Source organism: Callospermophilus lateralis, chromosome 10 (genome assembly GCF_048772815.1).
Source record: "Callospermophilus lateralis isolate mCalLat2 chromosome 10, mCalLat2.hap1, whole genome shotgun sequence".
NCBI lineage: Eukaryota > Metazoa > Chordata > Mammalia > Rodentia > Sciuridae > Callospermophilus > Callospermophilus lateralis.
The window spans coordinates 4,081,400-4,100,765 of NC_135314.1; the positions used below are offsets into that span (position 1 = coordinate 4,081,400).

The following is a 19,366-nucleotide window of genomic DNA, read 5'->3' on the forward strand; positions in this document are numbered from 1 at the left end:
CCCCAGGCCTCTCCCCATCCTGCCTGGGAGCAGCCCTAAGGCTGACGCGTTCGCAGTGGCTGCCGCCCTCTGGTGGCTGCTAGAGTCATTGCCCGTGGCCAGGTCCCTTGCCAGGCTCTGCCCAATCTTGCAGGGACTTGCAGTTCTGTGGGACAGAAATGGAATCCGAGGTTTCCAGACCTGACATGGACTCTGCTCTGCTGTGTGCAGTTTTCCTGGAGATCCCTGGAGGGTCTGGGGGGGAAGGTGGAGTCTGGCTCCAGGGAAGGGCAATTTATCTGGAAGCTAAGCCTGCTGGGGCCCCCCATGTCCAAGATGTGCCATAACACACCAGAGTCCCCAGACTTTCCTGACAGGTCATAGGCGGCCAGGGGTAATGTCCTGACCCTTCCCCATGTGTTCAGAACCAGGAGGCAGAGCCCTGGGGACCCTCCCCCAGTGACTCCTCACTGGGTGGGGCCTGTGCTCAGTCCAGGGCTGGACTGTCCTCTGCCACCCCACACGGGGGTGAACCCCGCTGCTGCCCACTCCATGGCAGCTCCCTGACATCCATCTCCTGTGCAGAACATACTAGAACATCAAGGATGCGTCCTCATGGCCCTCACTGAGGGCAGCTCTGGAATGGGCCCCACAGGGTGAGCAGAGGAAGGAAGGGCCAGAGAGAGCTGGACAGAGGAGAGCGGAGCACCTGGTCTCTAGAACCCGGCTGGCCCGCTGGAGGCTGGACCATGCTGGGGAGGAGCTGGGGGCTGGCCTGAACCTTGCTCCATGACACTCTGGACTCGGCTGTCCTCTCCCACGCCAGGGCCTCCGCCCTGAGTACAGTCCTCCTGTGGCACAGAGCTGGTCCCCTACCAGCGTGGGGAAGCCCCAGGGCAGGCTCAGTCCCTTGAGGAAGGAATGGATCCCAGGGGCAGACCCTCCCCCAGGCGGCCATGAGCCCCAGAGGCCTGAGGTTGGTCAGGTTCCCCTTTATCCTGCCACAGAAACAGCGCTCCTGGGAGTGCAGGGGTTTCACATGGTCTGAGTCCCCATCCCAGGAGGGGGCTCCAGGTGGCCTGTGGCTCTTGGGGCTCAAACACGGACTGTGGGTTTGTTACCCCTAAGCGGGTGGCTACGCTAGGGATGTTCTCAGTGTGACTTTCCAAGTAGTGAAAGTCCCAGCTCCTGCCTCAAACACTGGGCGCAGCCGGTGAGCTTGGTCCCGGCCATGCCATGCTGTCCAGCCCTGTGTGGGCTTGTGGGGCCGTGCAGCGCAGCTCTAGGTCAGCTCTGGTCACAGCCTTGGTTCTGGAATCAGAGCGGGATCCACTGAGCCACGGCAGAACTCGAGCAAAGGGCTCCAGCCTTGCCAGGGACCTGAGCTTTGGGTGACTGTCCCCAGGGACTCTGCCAGAGGTGGACCCAGCCCTCATGCCCAGGCTGGGCTCAGGCTCGGGCAGCTGCAAGCTGCAGCACTGGCTCAGCCTGCTCCCAGCTCCCTGATGGGCACGCTGGGTGGTTCAGGCCAGGCCACCTCCTTTGTGGGAGCAGCGTTCCTGTACAGGAAGTCACTCTCCCTTGTCTCCGGCTATTTGTGAGTGTGTTGTGACCAAGAGTCTGAGAGCCTTGCCCCTTTGGAGGAGTGTGGATCAGTGACCTCTGAGCTGCTGGATGGCCTGGAAAATCACAGAAAGCTGGCAGGGACCTCAGGGGTCAGGGAGTGTCACCTGGAGGATGGGATCGCGGGCGCCTTGCCACCTAGCTTTTAGGTGGCTGATCATATCTACTGACTTCTCAGGGTGCAGAGTGGACACTGGCTTGAAATACAAGAACCAGCCCTCCACAGGGCACAGTGATGCTGGCCACTTGTAAGGACAGCAGAATCCTCTTCCTTCTTGAGTCTGAGTACCTGGGCAGAGGCCTTAGAGCAGGGGCTGAACACAAACCCAGCCTCTGACCACTCCAGCCTGGCCTGCCCGTGGCTGGACTCATGCGGGGACGCTCAGCCTGGCTTCTGGCCCCTCTCTGCCCTCCCCTGACCCTTCAGATTCTGTTCTAGCCCCATGGCTGGCGACGGGCTGAGCTGGGCACCTCACGGGCACTCTCCAGGCCATCTCTTCCTGTGAATGCTGATGTCCGCAGCTCAGGCCCTGGGCCTAGGTCGGGCCATCTGAGCACTGCCCCTGGTCCTGGCCCTCCTTCAGCCCCTGAGACCTTGGGGACACGAGGAGAGGAAGAGCATGTCTCTCACCAGTGCCAGCCTGGAAGGCGTCAGGACCTGAGACCATGGGCAGCCTGCTGCCCCTGAGTTGGGGACACTCGGGGCTCTGCCAGCAGAGGGGCTCAGGATGGCAGGGCAGGATGGCAGGAGCCTGGGGTCACCCTCTCCATGCTCCTTACCCTGCTGCAGGGTCTGGGGACCCAAGGCCCCCAGACACTCCTGCACCCCTTGAGTTGGGGGCTGCCCGGGGCCCTTGGGAGGTCCCCATGAGGGGGGCGCCCCATCCGACTCTTCCCTCTGCTCCCTGCCCCTCCCCACAGGGTTCAGTTGATGTGGGCGGTGGTGACTGGCCAGCTGAGCCGGCTCCAGTGCAGCGGGCAGAGCCCCGAGGAGGGTCCCGCTGGCTTCTGCCACCAGCACCAGCGGGCACCAAGCCTGCAGCAGGAGACATCTGGCCTAGGCTCAAGGAATCCGAGAACTCAGTGGGAAGGGGGTTGACTCCCTTGGGGCCTGGCCCTGCCCACCATCACGGACATCAGGGACCGAGTTCAGGCAAGGGCTCCATGCTGAACGATCTGCTGGAACCACAGAGATCCCTCTGGGTGCCAAGTGGCTTCAGAGATGGGTGGCCAGGGATGCCCTGGGGTGGGAGCCGATGACATTCCTGAATGGCTGAAAAGGCCATGGCACTACATGCAGGGCCACTCAGGGAACAGGAGAGACAGCAAGGGGGAGGGGAAGGGGCAGGGCAAATGGACTGTGGTTTTCATGGTGGGTGGGGGGCCAGAGGTGAGGTCAGCAGGCTGAGGACGGGCTGGCTCTGGGGCAGAGGCTGTGCTCGTTGTCCAGTACTTGACCTGTGTGCCAAGGGCAGGGCTAGACAGTGGCCTGAGTGTGAGAGCCCACAGAAGTGGTGGCTGTGTTCGGGTTTGTGTTTGAAAGGGAGGCTCCCGGGAGTAGCTTACCATCTCTAGGTATTAGCTAGACTCCAGACCCAGCGTGGCCCAGCCTCAAGGCAGTTCCTACAACCTGCTTATCTGGATGAGATGTGTGTGCTGGGCTGGACGCCTTTGCTTTCATGCTTGGTACCTTGGTGTCATGCTTAGGGTCTTGGCTTACGGAAGGTCACCTTGCAGGGTGGTCTCCTCCCAGTCACTCCTATTTACCCTGGTCTGTCTTCTCTGTGCCCCTGTCTTCTACCCTGCATTAAAAAAAAAAAAAAAAAAAAAAAAGATTTTTGGTAACAGTGTGACCAACAGGGGTTGTTCTGAAGGTGAAATGTCACAGCATGTGGCCAGAATTTGCTGCTCTCTATTCATTTGTTGCAAATATTTTCTCCAGTATTTGAGCCTTGTAGCATTATGGTGTTTGAAAATCTTCAGTTTTTTAAAAACAATCTTCCTTTCGATTTCTCACTTTTAATCTTATAAAGGCATAGTGGTTGTGATCATGGGTCTGGTAATCAACTGGGCCATCCCAGGAGGAGCCTGGAGACTTTCTGGCACCACTCTGTGCTTCAGTTTCCCTCCCAGGGTGACAGCCAAGCAGACGTTTCCAGAGAGCATTTGGAGAGCTTGGTCTAAACACCTAGGGACCTTTTGGGAATGGAGATGAGTAATTGGGGGTAACCTTGAAGATTGACTACATAGCTAGCCAGCTTACTTTTCAGATTCTCTGGCAGCAGAGTTGAAAGCTTGGCATCCTCAGGCACTTTTGGGAATAGAGCTTACACATACACACACTTGATAAAACCTGCCTGTGAAAACTGTAAAAAAAAAAAAAGAACAAATTTTAGGAGCACAAACCTGGACCACCACACTTCCCAACAGCGCCACCTCGTGGCAGACACGTGGGATCACGCCTGTGAGGCCGCCTAAGGTTCTGCGTTGTGTAGAATTCCATGCTTGGGAGGGCAGCTTAGAGAAGGCTGAATAGGAAACCCAGCGATCTTCATGGCTATTAGAAAGTAGGTGTCCTATTCGTTTTCTCCAGTAACTCTAGCTACGCCTTCCAATCAGGCCTGAATAGTTTGAAATTGCTTTCCCCCTTTCCCTTGGGTACCCAAAGGTGAGTAGTAACCCTGTTCTGAAGGGTGGTCTTGCAGCTGAATCACAGCTCTAGAGGAGGTGGCCTCACTCACCAAGTGTCTCTGCTGTGTATAACAGCCCATGACACACCACCCCAGGGGTCTCAGAAGTGTGGCCTGAACAACTGAAGTCCGTAAAAAAACAAACCAAAAATACCCCAAACAAACAAACAAACAAAAAACTCACACCCAACAAGTTAGAGTATTATTTATTCAAATAAACCAATATATTCTATTTCCTTTTCAATGGTCTATATCTTAAATCAGTGCAGCATATAAGTATAAAAATAAGGTCATTTTAGAAAACTCCACGTTTTGCACAGCAATCGTTTCTACATTTGTCCACGGCCGCTGAGCCCCTTCAAAGACGGAATGAATATCTTCTTGTTCAAATCACAACTATAATTAAAGTCAGTGTGCTGGAAATGGAGGAAAATTCCAAAAGGGAAATATAAAAATCATTTTAAGCGTTGCCAGAAATACAAGTTACACTTAGGAATCATGTGTTAAAAGATATAAATCTGAGATATGCATAAAATACATTTTGCCAGGCTCTACTTTTGGCATCTGCTTAGAATTCAGTGCAGGCTGGAAGCTCTTCCACCAGAACCCTAACAGCCACTGCCCACGTGGCAGTGAGCCCGTCACTTTAAGGAGAGATGAGTGGCCCCTCCCAATGCCCGAATACAGGTATTTTCAACCTCAAGAATGGTCAACAGTAAAAATGAACAGAAATGGTAGAAAATATGTCATTTTAGATCCCATGAATCTGTCATTAGCACGTGACAGATCCCGTTCATTCTCCGGGTGCTCACGTGTACCGAGCAATTGCTACACCAAACAGAACTTCCGCCCTTGCTGATGACAATGTGTGACATCGCATCCACAATTAGGAAAATGTGTGTGGGGGGAGGTAACCCCCAGTTCTATACCCCTAGCAACAAAGAACACAAAATTGCATACAATTTGTTAATAAATTTTATTGTGATTTTTAATATTAACATATCCTTAATTAGCAGTTCCCCCCACCCCCTTGATCTCAAAGAGGATAGCCTCTGAATGCCCTCTGAACACTTTGCCCTGAGAGCCCAGCTCAGAGCCGTGAAACTTGTGGAATTTCTCTTCCACGGAGCCCCAAGATGTAACAGGTGGAAACCCGCTCACATCAGGAGACAGCTCAGAGTCCGCAGCTGGCCTTTACCAGAAAGAAAGAGGCCTGGCCATGGGGGGACACTGGGCTCCTCGTGATACGCCCGTCTGTGCATGTGTTGTGAACAAAAACTTGTCTCCCAGCTCGCTGGAGACCCCGGACACACATCAATGTCAACGTGGGGCTGGTGGCAAGAGAGGCCCAGGTTGCTTGTCTCCTCCTAGGGGCTACACTGGGGGCACAGCCATGTCAACTGAAACCAAGTCTGCACCACACACCCAGCACTTGGGATGACCATACCAGCAAGGTTCTGTTCGGGCTGTGACGTGTGGGGCTCTGTGGGTGCGTCCTGTGTACAGGCCAGCCTGGCCCATTCTCAGCGTGGCCCTGCCCCACAGGCTGTCCCACGCTGATTCTGGGTAGGACTGAGGTTCACTTTGGGACCTCCTGGACCTGCTAGGGATGCTGAGCCTGGGGGCCACCCTGGGGGCAGGGCTCGGAGGCAGACAGCAGTGACATGAAGAAGGATCTGGTTTCCCTCAAGTTCTTCTTTCTGGAAGTGTCTGGGAAAGGAGTGTGGCCAGAGTGGCTGGGCTGGCCCGAGTTACTCTGTTCTCGGGAAGAATATCCAGGCAGCAGCTGCCAGGAGCCCTCCCCAGGAGCTCAGACCCCATAGGTAACCTGGCAAAGTCCCCTGGCCTCAGTCTCTTGACCCTGCCTTCCAAAGTTCTCAGTCGTAGCCCTGGACCTGCAGGGCAGTTTGGGCCTCTCTATTTACTAGAACAGGGTTCTAAATATGGCTATAAAGCAAGTTCCTTCAGTCTAACGGCTCCTCTCCTACGGTGACCAGTCTGAGAGGACCCTCTGGGACATCACTACAGTGCGGGCAGGGCCAGGACCGAGAGCACCCCTGGGACAGCAGCCCACAGTGTTTTTGCACCAACGCAGACTGTGGGTCCACCTCTCTTCTGGCTCCTTCCTGTCCTGCCCTCTTCCCGGAGTCCACCGAACACCGATAACCCTGCACTCTGTCTCTGGAGTGGACACCCCTCCCCAGCTTGGGCAGCTCACAGGCCACCAGCCCACCTTCTCTCAGGCCATTAATGCTGACGGGGACATGATCTTGAGTATTCTTGCAACCTGGGGCCTGGATCTCTAAAACAAACCACACCTCCACAGATCCAGCCACTGTGAGGAAGAAATCTGAGGTGGCCGGAATGAAAGCACGTTTCCTGAAGGCGTCAAACCTGCTTCCCTGTCAGTCAGCACACTGGAAATCGCATCATCCCTCCCCCACCCCCCAAAGAATTTTTCCAGATGGCTTTTGAACTGATAAACAGTCATAAGTTCAAGTCTAAAAAGTGTTAAGCCTAATAGAGGTTTGTGGAGTTTACCCAGTACTAAAAATCTAGTCTCTCCCTTGGCAGACCCCACAACTGTACCTTTTATGGTGTCGGGCAGTTTTTCTTTAAAAAAGGAAAAAAAAATCTTAGGGTAAGTTTCTTTTCCCTGAATGGTTCCATAATCAATTCTAAATAGTTTGTGCAAGAGAAAACATATTGGGTTTCTACCTAATTATCTGATTTCCACTAATAAGGATAAAGGCTGTGAAACCCAATTACTCGTGGTTATGAAACACAGTTTGGCACTGACTTATTCCTGGGGACATGGAGCGGCAGGAAGCCAGAACTCAGGATGGGACCCTGTGTGGCAGATCCACCAAATGGGATGTGGCATGAAGAATTCAACAAACCCCCATTTTTGACTAAATAATTAAATGATTCCTCTTCTTTCTCCTCTTAAGGGAGAGAATGAATCCCCTAATTGCAGCCGAATCCCCAAATCTATGGCCCCAAGCTCCATGGCGTCCTTACGGCTGTCTTGCTGGGAACGGCTCCACAGTTCTGACCACTGACCCCAAGGCTATCTCCAACTCAAACCTCTGGGCTTCAGAATGAGCCCGGAGACGTCCTTCTCCAGGCTCAGAAGCACCGTGTTGAGCTGGAGCACCCAGGGTCATGCACAGGGCAGGGCTTCTTCAGTGCCAGGCACTTGTTTTGGGCTCAGAAGAAAGGCAATAGGGCGTGGGACATGTGCCAGCGGATCAGATGCCAGTCACTCATGGTTCCTTTAAATTCCCAAGGGGGAAAAAGACTCAACCCCCTCCTCGCTTCTTGCTGTATTTTATAAATAGTTCCAGTTTCCGAAGGCAGGGCTTCACTTCAGACTTCTGAGTAAGTTACCAAGAAGGAAGCAGCACACTACTTAAAATAAGCTGGTTCATGGAGAACCTGCTCCACTCTGAAGCTGAGGAGGCTTCTAACATGCAATCGCTCAGTTGCTCCTTTCAGGCCAGGGCTGATTTCCAGACCCTTCCATGGTGAATTGCAAGGTAAAAAATGACACCCTCAAAGGGCTGCAGCCTCCCTTCCTGTTCAAAGCAAATCTCTCTGCGGGTGTGTCAGGCAGTCTCAATTTACATAACTTGAGGAGGTGGGTGTCACTATCACAGTTTGGACTCAAAAGTCCAATTTTCAGCTGCATTGCATGCCAGGAAAGTGTCCTAAATTCAATTGTCTGTTCCACTCTTGTTGCTAAATTATGCTTTTGTAATTTAAGCATTCCCATTAAAATGTCACATCCAATGGCATCGGAGATGCAAAGGTAGGGAAATTAGATGCGCAGCAAAGAGCATTATTGCCAACTCCATCCAGGGCCTCGGGGGAACCTGATTTGTTAGGCTCCTGTATTCTGAGAGCTGTGCCTGCTGATCTGCCAGGAGAGCAAAGAGGAACAGACGGCACCTGTCCCAGGACCCACAGCCCAGCTGCCGGCCACACCCCGCACCCCTCCTGTTATTTCAGGGGTCAGGTTTTTTACAGCAAAGAGGAGGTGCAGTTTAGGATAACTGGCTTCACTTTGATACAAAGAGGCTCACAAAACAGGAATCCATGGAGAAGTCATCGGGATAAGAAGCGAAATGCACTGCCAGAGATGTCTAGCTCTGCAACACATTTTGAAATGATCAGCAGAGGCCAGCCAAGACAAGAGCAGGTGAGGACACTCCTCTCTCCCCTCTGTGTGCTCAGCTTCCTCTCAGATCCAGCTCAGCTCTTCCCCCACGGGAATCTCACAGAAGATTCTTTAGGCTGCCAGCATCTACGAGCTCACCATGACCTGCCTGGGAGGCCCCCATGTCTCTTTGGCATGGTCATGTATTTCTCAATATGGAGGTGACTCAGGGACCTCATGAGCGGAACAGGTGGCTTGAACGTCCACACACACAACAAGAACACTCCTGCCGGGGAGGGGGGTGCTTAGCACTGCTGATAGGAATTCTATAATACACCAAACCCGCCCCAGTAGCACTGCAAAGTGAAGAGAGAAGGGAGACTGGCTTGGGACCTTCTGATTGCATCAGGTCATGTAAGCCGGCTGCAGCGAGTTAAGGCTCCACTTCTCTTTGGCAAAGGCCTCACATGAGCGACAGCAAGTGGGGATTTCCCCCCAAACAAGGACACCACTAAACACCTGTCACCAAAGGTCGACGGCCAAACAGCTCTGTTTGAGTGCATCCGGGCAGTCACCCTGAGCCCCGCAGTTCTGCAGAGGGAAGCACATGGCTTGAGAGCACAGGGAGAACCAGAGCTACTCCGTGTCCCTCACCTGGCTTCCCCTGCAGTGGGTCAGAGCGTGGGCCTTTAGCCACTTCTCTGTTTCCCAGAGGGGGACCAACCAACCCACTTCCAGAGAAGACCTAGAAACAGAAACAACTCTGCCATCAAAGTCGCATTTGTCTGGCTCCTGAAGGCCCTGCTAATTGAGCTGTGCAGGAGGAAGGGTGTGTGGTCCCGGCCAGCATGGCCACAGAACCAAGCTCAGTGGGCCCTTCTCACCTGGTGGGATGAGGACTCTGGCGGGTGAGGACATAGCTGGCATCAAGCTGCCCCACCCCACCCAGTCTCAGGACCCTGGGCAAAGTCATAGAGGTAGTACTTTAACTTTCCACCAACAATAGCACAGCTTCATTGGGTACAAAAGAGCAGGTTCCCTTCGCCTGTGCCTCAACAGGAAGGAGGCCCCGCTTCTGCGGGAGAGGCTATGAGGGCTGGGGCAACGGCTCCTCCTGCACCATGTTGCAAAGTCTTCCAGTGCCACCCAACCCACGCCAAAGCCTGGTGCAAAACACCCTTAGATACTATTAATACAAAAGCTCCCAGGAAGCTAACAGGGTTATGAACCCTCTGCACACACATTTTTCAAGAGGTTAGAGAAAGAAAGCCAGTCATGGCTTGCCTTTTTTTTTTTTTTTTTTTTGATGGCACACCTGGTCAGTTTGCAGCTCCGTAAAGCTTGAAGCCGGATCCACTCCATTTTGGTTTAGAATGAGGTGTTTTTTATTACCATTTTTCTTGGAAGTAGGAAAGAAGAACCGGAAGCTTTAAGATCAAGAATAATCAAGGTACAGTGAATCTGGAAGGCATGTGGGAGCAGGACGAGATTCCCAACCAATGCACAGAGGAAGGAGCCTGGCCCGACCCACGCGGCACCCTGGACGCGGAGTCCTGTGGAGAGCCAAGGTCAAGGTCAGAGAGTCAGACGTGGCTCTTCATTTCCAGCGATGCCTGACGAGAGAGGACTCATCGTTGACGACCTCGGGGTCGCGGGGCGTGTGCCGGCACTGGAAGGGGATGAGCAGCAGGAGGATCAGGATGAGGAGGATGACTCCGCACACGCTCATGAGGGTGTAGGAGACGATCCACAGAATGGGGTCATTCAAAGCCTGGGCGGGGACACAATTGCTGGCTATGTCTTCGGTGGAGAAGGGCCCCGAGATCTCAGACACTGGAGCACCTGCCATCTCTGAGGAGACAGAAGGGGAGAGATGCACGGCTCTGAGCTCAGCGGTCCCCTCCAGCAGAAATCGCACGGAGGACCCCGGCTGCCACCTCCCTGCAGCACATTGGGGTCCCAAAGGCTGGGATGTCCTAGTGCTGGGAGGAGGGAGGCTTTGAGACAGTGTGCCTTCAGGGATCCAGGCCCACACAGCAAGGGCAGCACCTTCCAAGGTCTGCAGGGGCTGGGGCCACGGAGAGGAGGGGACCCCGCAGAAGGGCACGCACAGCCACAGCCTGCAGTGCCACGGAGGGGACAACACCTGGGCCTGAGCCTGGTAGCCAGCTAAGTGGCGTTGCTGTGTGTCCTCAGAGGAAGAGGAAGGGGGCGGGAATTCTAGTGGAATCTACTCGTGCCCACCTGGCCCACGGCTGTGTCCTCTGCAGCACCAGACAGAGCTCGCGTCCCACCCTGGAGTCAGCCTGGCTCAGCACACCCTCCCTGCCTCACTCCTGTCCCACGGGTGGATCTTCAGCATCTGGGGGACCCCAACCCAAAGGATGCAGCATCTAGTTCACGACACGTGGTGACAAGGAGAACCACAGGGAAGGACACTGCTGTCAAGACTCAGTGACAGAGAGAGTGCCGGAGCCCTGCAGGCAGGTGGGGGCTTGGGAGGCGCTCATCTACGTGCTCGGCCACCTCCCCTGTCAGCAGCGCCGAGCCCTGAGCTCCACCCTGAAAACGACAAAGGAACAGGCCTTGCTGTCCCTCTTTCCTGTCTAACCGCAGAAACGACTACTCAGCCCCCCAAATAACACCGCCAAGCATCTAATTTTCCTGTGCTTAGAGCCCCAAGATCCTGGGGCTGAATATGATCCTCTCAATTGAGGAAAGAACAAGTCAAGATAATAATGGAGTAATGGTCTAAATGAGAGAAACAGCCCTGGGTCCTTTGTAAAGAAGGTACATTTTCTGGCAAGTGGACTTTTAAGGGCCCAAGCAAAGATGGGCAATGGGGAAGGCCTGTGGGCACGGCCCTCAGTCACCCCAAGCCCTGGGTGCCCACAGCAGCTGTCAGCCAGGACATCCTTGGGCCAATCCTCTGCTACTTCCTTTTGGACATCAAGTTTCACTGGAACATGACCTCATCTGCTCATGTGTGAGGTCCACGGTCACTTGGTGCTCTGGTGGCTGGGCAGCCACATGCACCATGAAGTCAGCAACACCTAAGGTCATCGGCACCTGGCCCTTCGTGGAGGAGGCTGCTGGTCATGGCCTGTACCACCATCAAGACACATATTTACTAAACATTTTAAATAACTGAAAAATAACCCTACTCTTTACTATGAAGTCAATATATGTTTATGACAGAAAGATCTGAAAACATAGGGAGATAAAAGCACACTCATAAATTCACCAGTTAGAAATAGCGCTGATATCGTAGGGCGCCATCGTTTTCTATACACTGATTTTTAAAAACCAGGATGGGACTATGTGGTACTTGTTGTTTTGTAAACTCTATTTTTACTTTACATATGATATATATATATATTTAATATATACATTACCTATATTAAAATCACATCTTTTACTTTTTATCCAGGCTATCCTGCTGACCACACACACACACAAAACCAAATTACGGGTGTATCAGATTGTTGACCAGTTTTCCATTGTGGCCTTCTCTGTGCCTTCAGCATTTGCACCAGTGTAGACAGGATGCAAGAAAGGTGGAGCCTAAACCGTTGTTCATATTCTCAACTTCAGAAAGAGCGCCTAGAAGTAAACTTGGGGCCGGCATGCTCACTTTCAAGCTTCTTTACACCTGTGGGCAGAGTGTCCACGGGAGCCCAGGGGCATGAATGCCCACCTGCATGGCGTGGAGAGCCCACTCCTCTCCCCACACAGCACAGGAAACAAGGACTGCGGTTCCCCACCTGGCTTCATGACACTCACAGCCCTTGGCTTGTGAGGGGGTTGCTGTTGGGCAAAAACGATTGACCTTTTATGTTTTATCATCGTGGATTTGTAGGAATCCTCCTCCAGTTGCCCGTGTTTTCCTACAGCAGGTCGCCGTGGTGTGTGTGTGTGTGTGTGTGTGTGTGTGTGTGCACATGCGTGTGCTTACTTTACAAATGGAGGAGCTTGGCTAGTAAGATGATGGAAAGGGAACAGGCTCAGTACAAAGATGAGAGCATCTGAAAACAGTAAAGCATGGAGAGATGAAGACGGGCTTGGAGCCATCTCTGCTTCCAGTGAGAGGTAGAGAGACTGGGGACAGCTGTGTTCCCGGACCTGAAACAACCAAAACATTGGGCAAAATATATGAAAAAAGATGGGTAACCAAGAGCGCCCTGCGACTGCCCCAGCACACCCCCTGGTGGCCGCAGGATGGGGATGCAGGCAGAGGCCACTGCCTCCAAAGAGACAGGCAGAGGCCCAGGCAGCCCAGGCCGTAGGAGTTCAGGGCAGAGTCATGTTGAGGGGATAGTATGCCTTGTGGGCCCCCCTTGGGCCTCTGGCTGAGCATAGAGGCCGTCCATGTCTGTGGGTTCTGTATCCACAGGGTCATCCTGCTGCAGACCAAACGTATTGGGGAAAAAACAGTGTCTGTACTAGGCACATGCAGGCTTTTTTCCTGTTGTTATACCCCAAACAATACAGAACAACATCTATCTACGTGGCATTTATGTTGTTGTAGGTAATACAAGTCACCTACAGATGCTGAAAGTTCATGAGAAGATGTGTGTAGGTTCCATGCAAATCCACGTGGGAGCTAAGCATCCTTGGGTTTGGTACCGGTGGGGTCCTAGACCAGCCCCTGTGGGCTGAGGGACTCTACTGGTCAGAGAATACAGAAAGCCCATGAAAGAGCCTCTAAAAGGACGTGAAGGAAAGGCCTGGGGTCCAGACAGGGCTGGGAAGAGTGCCTTCTCCCCAGCTTTCTGTGTCCTGTTTGCTCCTTCTTCCCCCGAGTGAAGGGGAAAGCAGCGAGCAGTTCACAGGGCTTTAGCTACAGCACGCAGAATGGCCGTCCTAAAATTCCCTCCTACTCTCCCTGAGGAAAGCAAAGAAGCAAGACAAGAAAGCACAGGCTGGAGGCGTTTCAAGATGTGGAAAAGAGGAGGCTGCTTTCCCGGCTGCTCTGTGGAGTGAAACCAAGAAAGCAGACAGGCAGCTCCTCTGCAAGGTGGGTGAACCAAAAAGAAAAGTGGGGGGACTCCCCCGGAATTTAAAACTGGACATTCAAAGCAGATCGGGAACTCAGGAGGTTGGCTACAATAAAATAAAGAAGAAATCCCCAGTGGTCCAGCCACTGCTGCAGCCAGAGCGGTCCCTCCATGAGCACAGTGGAGGGATGTGGGGATTGAAGGAACCCACATTTTTAGGAGGTCCAAGGCGTGTCTGGGTATGGAGCATTTAGAGATCCAGGACATTGCCCACTAAACTGAAATGCCCACTACACAATATCCTTGTTTGGGAAAGAAGCTGCCATCTCTCCATGCAGCATGTGGAAGACAAAGGAAGGACAATTTTGCAGCTGCAGCACAGGGTGCTGGCAACTGAGGAAGCCGATTCCTGGCAAACCCGAGTTTGACCCAAAATACAGCCAATAAACACACACTGCATGACACAGAGTGTGCTTACGTGACCAGCAGAAAACCAAACCTGGAGAGAGGTTTACACAGGGGACAACTGGTCCTGGAAACCCACCCAGGTCTCCCACTCCCCCACCCTCTGGCTGCTTGCTGGACTGGCTGGGAGAGGTGCATCTGGCAGGGAACTTAGAAGGGTAGGAATGGGAGAGATTGAATTTAGAGACTGAACCCAAGACCAGGAAACATGGGTAACTAAGAATTGGGTCCCCCACTATATGTTCACAGGACATTTGCTACAGCATGCAGAAGGGCCATCCTAAAAATCATATAGTGTTTCCCTCTATATGAGTGGAACCCAGGGGAGATCCTGGGCTACAGTCTTTCAGCATAGACTGGCAATTACTGGGCCCTGGTGGCTCACAGATTTAAAATCTCCAGACCAATTGGCCCACCTAAGCCTAAACCTTGCCTCCAGGAATTCTGCCTATGAGATTACCTCTCTCACTCCAGCAACCCAGAGGGTGGATCATCACGCTCCAGAGGACCCACCTAAGACTGCTGAGAAGCTGAGAAACTTTTGAACTCCAACAGAAAGAATTCTTTAACTTTTCATTGGGTTTTATTTCTCTTCTCTCCTCCTCCTCCTCCTCCTCCTCCTCCTCCTCCTCCTCTTCTTCTTCTTCTTCTTCTTCTTCTTCTCTCTCTCTCTCTCTCTCTCTCTCTCTCTCTCTCTCTTCCCCTTTTCTCTGTTTAATTGTGACCTTAATGATACATGGACATTCATACATACTGACATTTGTTTTCTTTAAATCATTTCTAGCATTTTTGAAGTTAGTTATTTTCATTGTTTGAGGACTAGGATATTTCATTAATATAGTTTAGTTTTGTTTTGTATTATTTTATTTTTATTTAAAATTTTTTACTATATATATATATATTCTCTTAGCTGTTTCCTTTGATTCTATTTTTGTCTTTTCTTCTGCTAACAGTGAATCTCTATTGTTCTTTCACTCTTCCTTTAACTTTTTACTTCTTCTTTTCTCCTCCTCCCTCATAATCATCACATCCTGTATCACTTCTGTTCTCTCCTTGTCCACCATTTGAAATTATAAAATCTTTTGCAAACTTGCCATTTTTATTGTAGACAATAACTGAACACATCATTTCTGTGTATTGTGATAATTAACACTGTAGACTTCATAGTAGGAACTATTTGGTTTAATGCTATAAAATTGTTTGCATTGGTTGTTATTATTTGTCTTCCTCTAAACAGTGAGGTACTGGAAACCTTCAGGGACAATACAAGTCCACAGGGTAGAAACTCTACTACCTCAGATCCATACTGCTAGATGGGTAGACACATAAATAACATGAAAAAACAAGGGAACAAACTGCCCCAAACAAAACAAGATACTTCAATAACAGACTCTAACTATATCACAGTGGAAAAAAATATTAGAGAAGGAATTTAACCAAACTCATCTGTAAAGTAAAGGACAATGTAAGGAGTGAAATCAGAAAGAAAATTCAGGAAGTGAAAGATCACTTTAATAAAGAGACAGATTCTGAAAATAACCAAGCAGAAATCCTTGAAATGAAGGAATCAATAAACCAAATTAAGAATTCAATGGAAAGCACTGTCAACAGACTAGATCACTTGGAAGACAGCCTGTACTACAAAACAGAACTTCCAAGAAATAAGGGATAACCTGAAAAGACCAAATTTAGGATTTATTGGGATAGATGAAGGCATAGAGACACAAACCAAAGGAATGTACAATCTTGTCAATGAAATAATATCAGAAAATTTCCCAAACCTAAAGAATGAAATGGAAAATCAAATACAGGAGGCTTATAGGACCCCAAACATATAAAATTACAATAGACCCAAACCAAGGTACATTATTATGAAAATACCTTACAGAATAAGGAAAGAATTTTAAAGGCTGCCAGAATTTAAAAAGGCAGGTAACATTTGAAGGGAAACTAATCCAGATCCCAGCCTTCTCAACCTCAGAGCTAGGAGGTCTTGGAAAAATGTATATCAAGCTCTGAAAGAAAATGAATGCCAGCCACCAACACTGGCTGGCAAAATTACACTTCAGAATTGATGAGGAAATTAAAACCTTCCATGATAAACAAAAGTTAAGGGTTTACAACTAGAAAGCCTGCACTATAAAACATGCTCAATAAAAAATTTTGTGAAGAAGAAATGAAAACCAGCAAAGGGAAGAACTACATTACAAGAATAGTCAATCAAATGAGAAACGAATTCAAAGTAAAAACCAGAAAAAAATCAAAATAGAAGGGAGTAAAAATCATTTCTCAATAATAACATTAAATGTAAATGGCCTAAACCTAACAATCAAAGGACAAAGATTGGCATATTGGATTAAAAAAGAAGACCCAAAAATATGCTGTCTCCAAGAGCATATTGTACTCACAGGCAAAGACATCCACAAACTGAAGGTGAAAGGTTGGGAAAAACATATCCCTCACATGGATTGCATAAACAAGCAGGGGTTTCTATCCTTGTATCAGATAATGTGGACTTTAAGCCAAAAGTTAATCAGAAGGGACAGAAGGACATTTCAGAGTCCTTAAGGGAACTATATATCAACAAGATATAACAATTGTAAATATTTATGCCACAAACAATGGAGCATCTACATGCATCAAGCAAACCCTTTTTAGTTTCAAGAGTCAAATAGACCACAATACAATAATACTGGGTGACTTTAACATGACTCTGTCACCACTGAATAGATCCTCCAAACAAAAACTAAATAAAGAAGCTACAGAACTAAAAAATACAGTTGATATTTAGACTTAACAGACATATATAGAATATTTCATCCATCAATGACTGAGTATACTTTCTTCTCAACAGCGCACAAATCCTTCTCTAATATAGACCATGTTGGCATACAATTGTAATATCACCTTAATATATTCTTAGCATCTATGGGGTTATTTTGAGAGCTACCTTTCCATTGATACTAATTTTGGGATTCTTGCTTTTTTCTTGATTAGACTTGTTTGATTTTTATCAACTTTTAGCAGTACTATTTCTTCTCTATTTCATATATTTATGCTCCTACTTTTATTTTTTCATTCCTACTAATTTCAAAATAATTTGTTATTCTAGCTTCTTTCTGATACAAGTACTTTAAGTTATAAATGTTCATTTGATTACTGTTTCATCCTAGAGATCCTGATATTTTGAGCTTTTATGATCACTTAGTTCAAAGCACTTCTTATTTACTTTTCTTGCACTTTCTTTCTTGACCACTGAGACATTTATAAGTGTGCCATTTAATTTTGAAATAGTTGATGGGGGTGGGGGTTGGGGTTCTATATATCTTAAGGTGACTGATTTCTCATGTAATAAAACATGTAAGAAATACAGTCTGCATGATTTCAAATTTTAAAAAAGTAAAGGAAATGCTTTTTATATTGATTGTATTGGTCATATATATGTCAAAACATGTCAAAACTGATCAAATTGCATACTTCACATGTGTGCACTTTGATTACTTTAATTTTACCTAAATAAAACTATGGGGGAAAAAAGAAAGCACAGATTTGTTCTAAGTAACTTAATCACACCCCAGGACAAGTCTCAAGTTTATTTTCAAGAATATAAAAACATTTAGCACCCAGCAAGGTAAAAGTCCCCCATATCCAGCATCCAACAAATACTTCCAAGTGTCTGATCCATTCAGGCTGCTATACTAGGTATCAGAGACTGGGGGCAGGCTTTCCAACAACAGACATTTATCTCTCACCCTTCTAGATCCGAGAGTCAGCAGATTCTGTGTCAGGTGAGGGCTTCCTGGTCCACACACAGCTCTGCCTACTGACTGTGTCCACCTATGCTGGGGGGTCAGGGGCCTCTTTGGGATCACGTTAGTAAAGACACTAGTCTCATCCCCAGGGTCCCCACCTTCAAGTACCATCATATTGGGAATGAGGTTTCAGCATATGAACTTTAGAAGGTCACATGCAGTCTATGCAACCGACTATGCAAAGAAGCAGGGAAACACCACTTAGAGCTCATAAAAAGAAGCAAGAAAACAATTTATAACAAGAAAACCAATCAGCTGAAATTTAGTAAGAAATGATACAGACGACAGCTTCAGAGGACACCACAGCAGTTACTGTCACTGTACCTCCTGGGGAGGCTGGGGGAGCCAGTGGCACGCCAGAGAGTCCTGAGCCACATGGCCAGGTGCAGTGAGGATATGCTTCAGAGGAGACCTACCCACTTAACGACATCACCATGGAAACCAGGCAAACAAAACACAGAGGACACTGAAAGCTAAATAGAACATCAGTTCCCGGGGAAAACTCCAAGGCACTAAATTACATGGACAGAGAATTCATAGGAAAGGAAGGGATGAGAGACAGAAAAAAATAACTGAAGAAATAATAATAAATAATAATAAAAATAATAATAAAAAGAAATGATAACCAAAAATTTTCCAAATTTGGTGGAAACCATAAACCACCAACAGAAGAGGCTCAAGGAACCCCAAGCCTAAGAACAAGGAAAGAAGACCCTAGTGAATTGCCAAAACCAAGAGATAAGCAGAATATCTTAAAAAAGGAAAGAAAATAAATGATACAAGCAAAGAAACAGGATAAGAATGAGAGAAGACTTCCGGTCAGAAACACACTGGAAGACTGTGGAGAAGCATCTTTGAAGGACTGGGTGAAAATCAATTCTATTTCCAGCAAAAAACAAAACAAAACAAACAAACAAAAAAACCTTCCAAAATGAAATGCAATAAGGATGCCGTCAGGTTCACAGGAGCTGAAAGAGCTCATCACGAGCAGATCTGCACTAAGTCCTTCAAGCAGAAGAGAAGAGCACTGGGTGGGAGGCAGGCTCTGTGCGAAGGGATGAAGAAAACCCAAAGTGGTCACTCTCGAGCGTGTTACAAGAATCCTCATTTCTCACTTGGTTTTTGTAATTAGTTGATTTATTCATTGTTGTACTGGGGACGGAACATGTTAGGCAGGTCCTCCACCACTGAGCTACATGCCCCAGCCTGATTTTTATTTTGAGACTGGGTCTCACAAAGTTGCCCAGCCTGGCCTCAAACTTGCTATTCTCCTGCCTTGACCTCCAGAGTCGCACACCACCACACCTGGCTCACCTTAAACACGGAATACTTGAAGATCATTGGCCAATTAAAGCACAGACAATGACAATGTCCTGAGTGGTATACAACATACAATAAGCAGGGAGGACAGGAGGGGAAGTGGGTCTTAGATTACAGGAGGGGTGCACTGTGAGAAGCTAGGGGTGCACCCTGTAAACCCCAGAGCAACTCCTCAAAGAGGTCCAGCTAGCACGGGAGCCAGGGAGACACAAAGAAACAAACGAACTGGATACAAAGGGCTGTAGCCACATCATAAGAGGGGGAACAAAGAACGAATGACACAGAAAAAACCAAGCCAGGTTGAGCACTCCCACTATGAAG

At 49.1% G+C, this 19,366-nt stretch overlaps 1 protein-coding gene across 2 annotated transcripts in view; it reads right to left on the bottom strand.

Annotated features, from left to right (window-relative positions):
• Window positions 1-3,340: 3,340 nt before the first annotated feature.
• Window positions 3,341-19,366, bottom strand: part of Bace2 (beta-secretase 2) — a 91,535-nt gene continuing 75,509 nt past the window's right edge. The window contains exon 9 of one of the 2 annotated variants that reach the window (XM_076868756.2): window positions 3,341-3,404. In XM_076868756.2, coding sequence (XP_076724871.2) covers window positions 3,400-3,404 — 5 coding nt within the window. In that variant the 3' untranslated portion in view covers window positions 3,341-3,399. Of the gene's footprint in view, window positions 3,405-4,481; window positions 10,303-19,366 lie in introns of those variants that run through there. The other variant, XM_076868755.2, reaches the window with a different exon arrangement.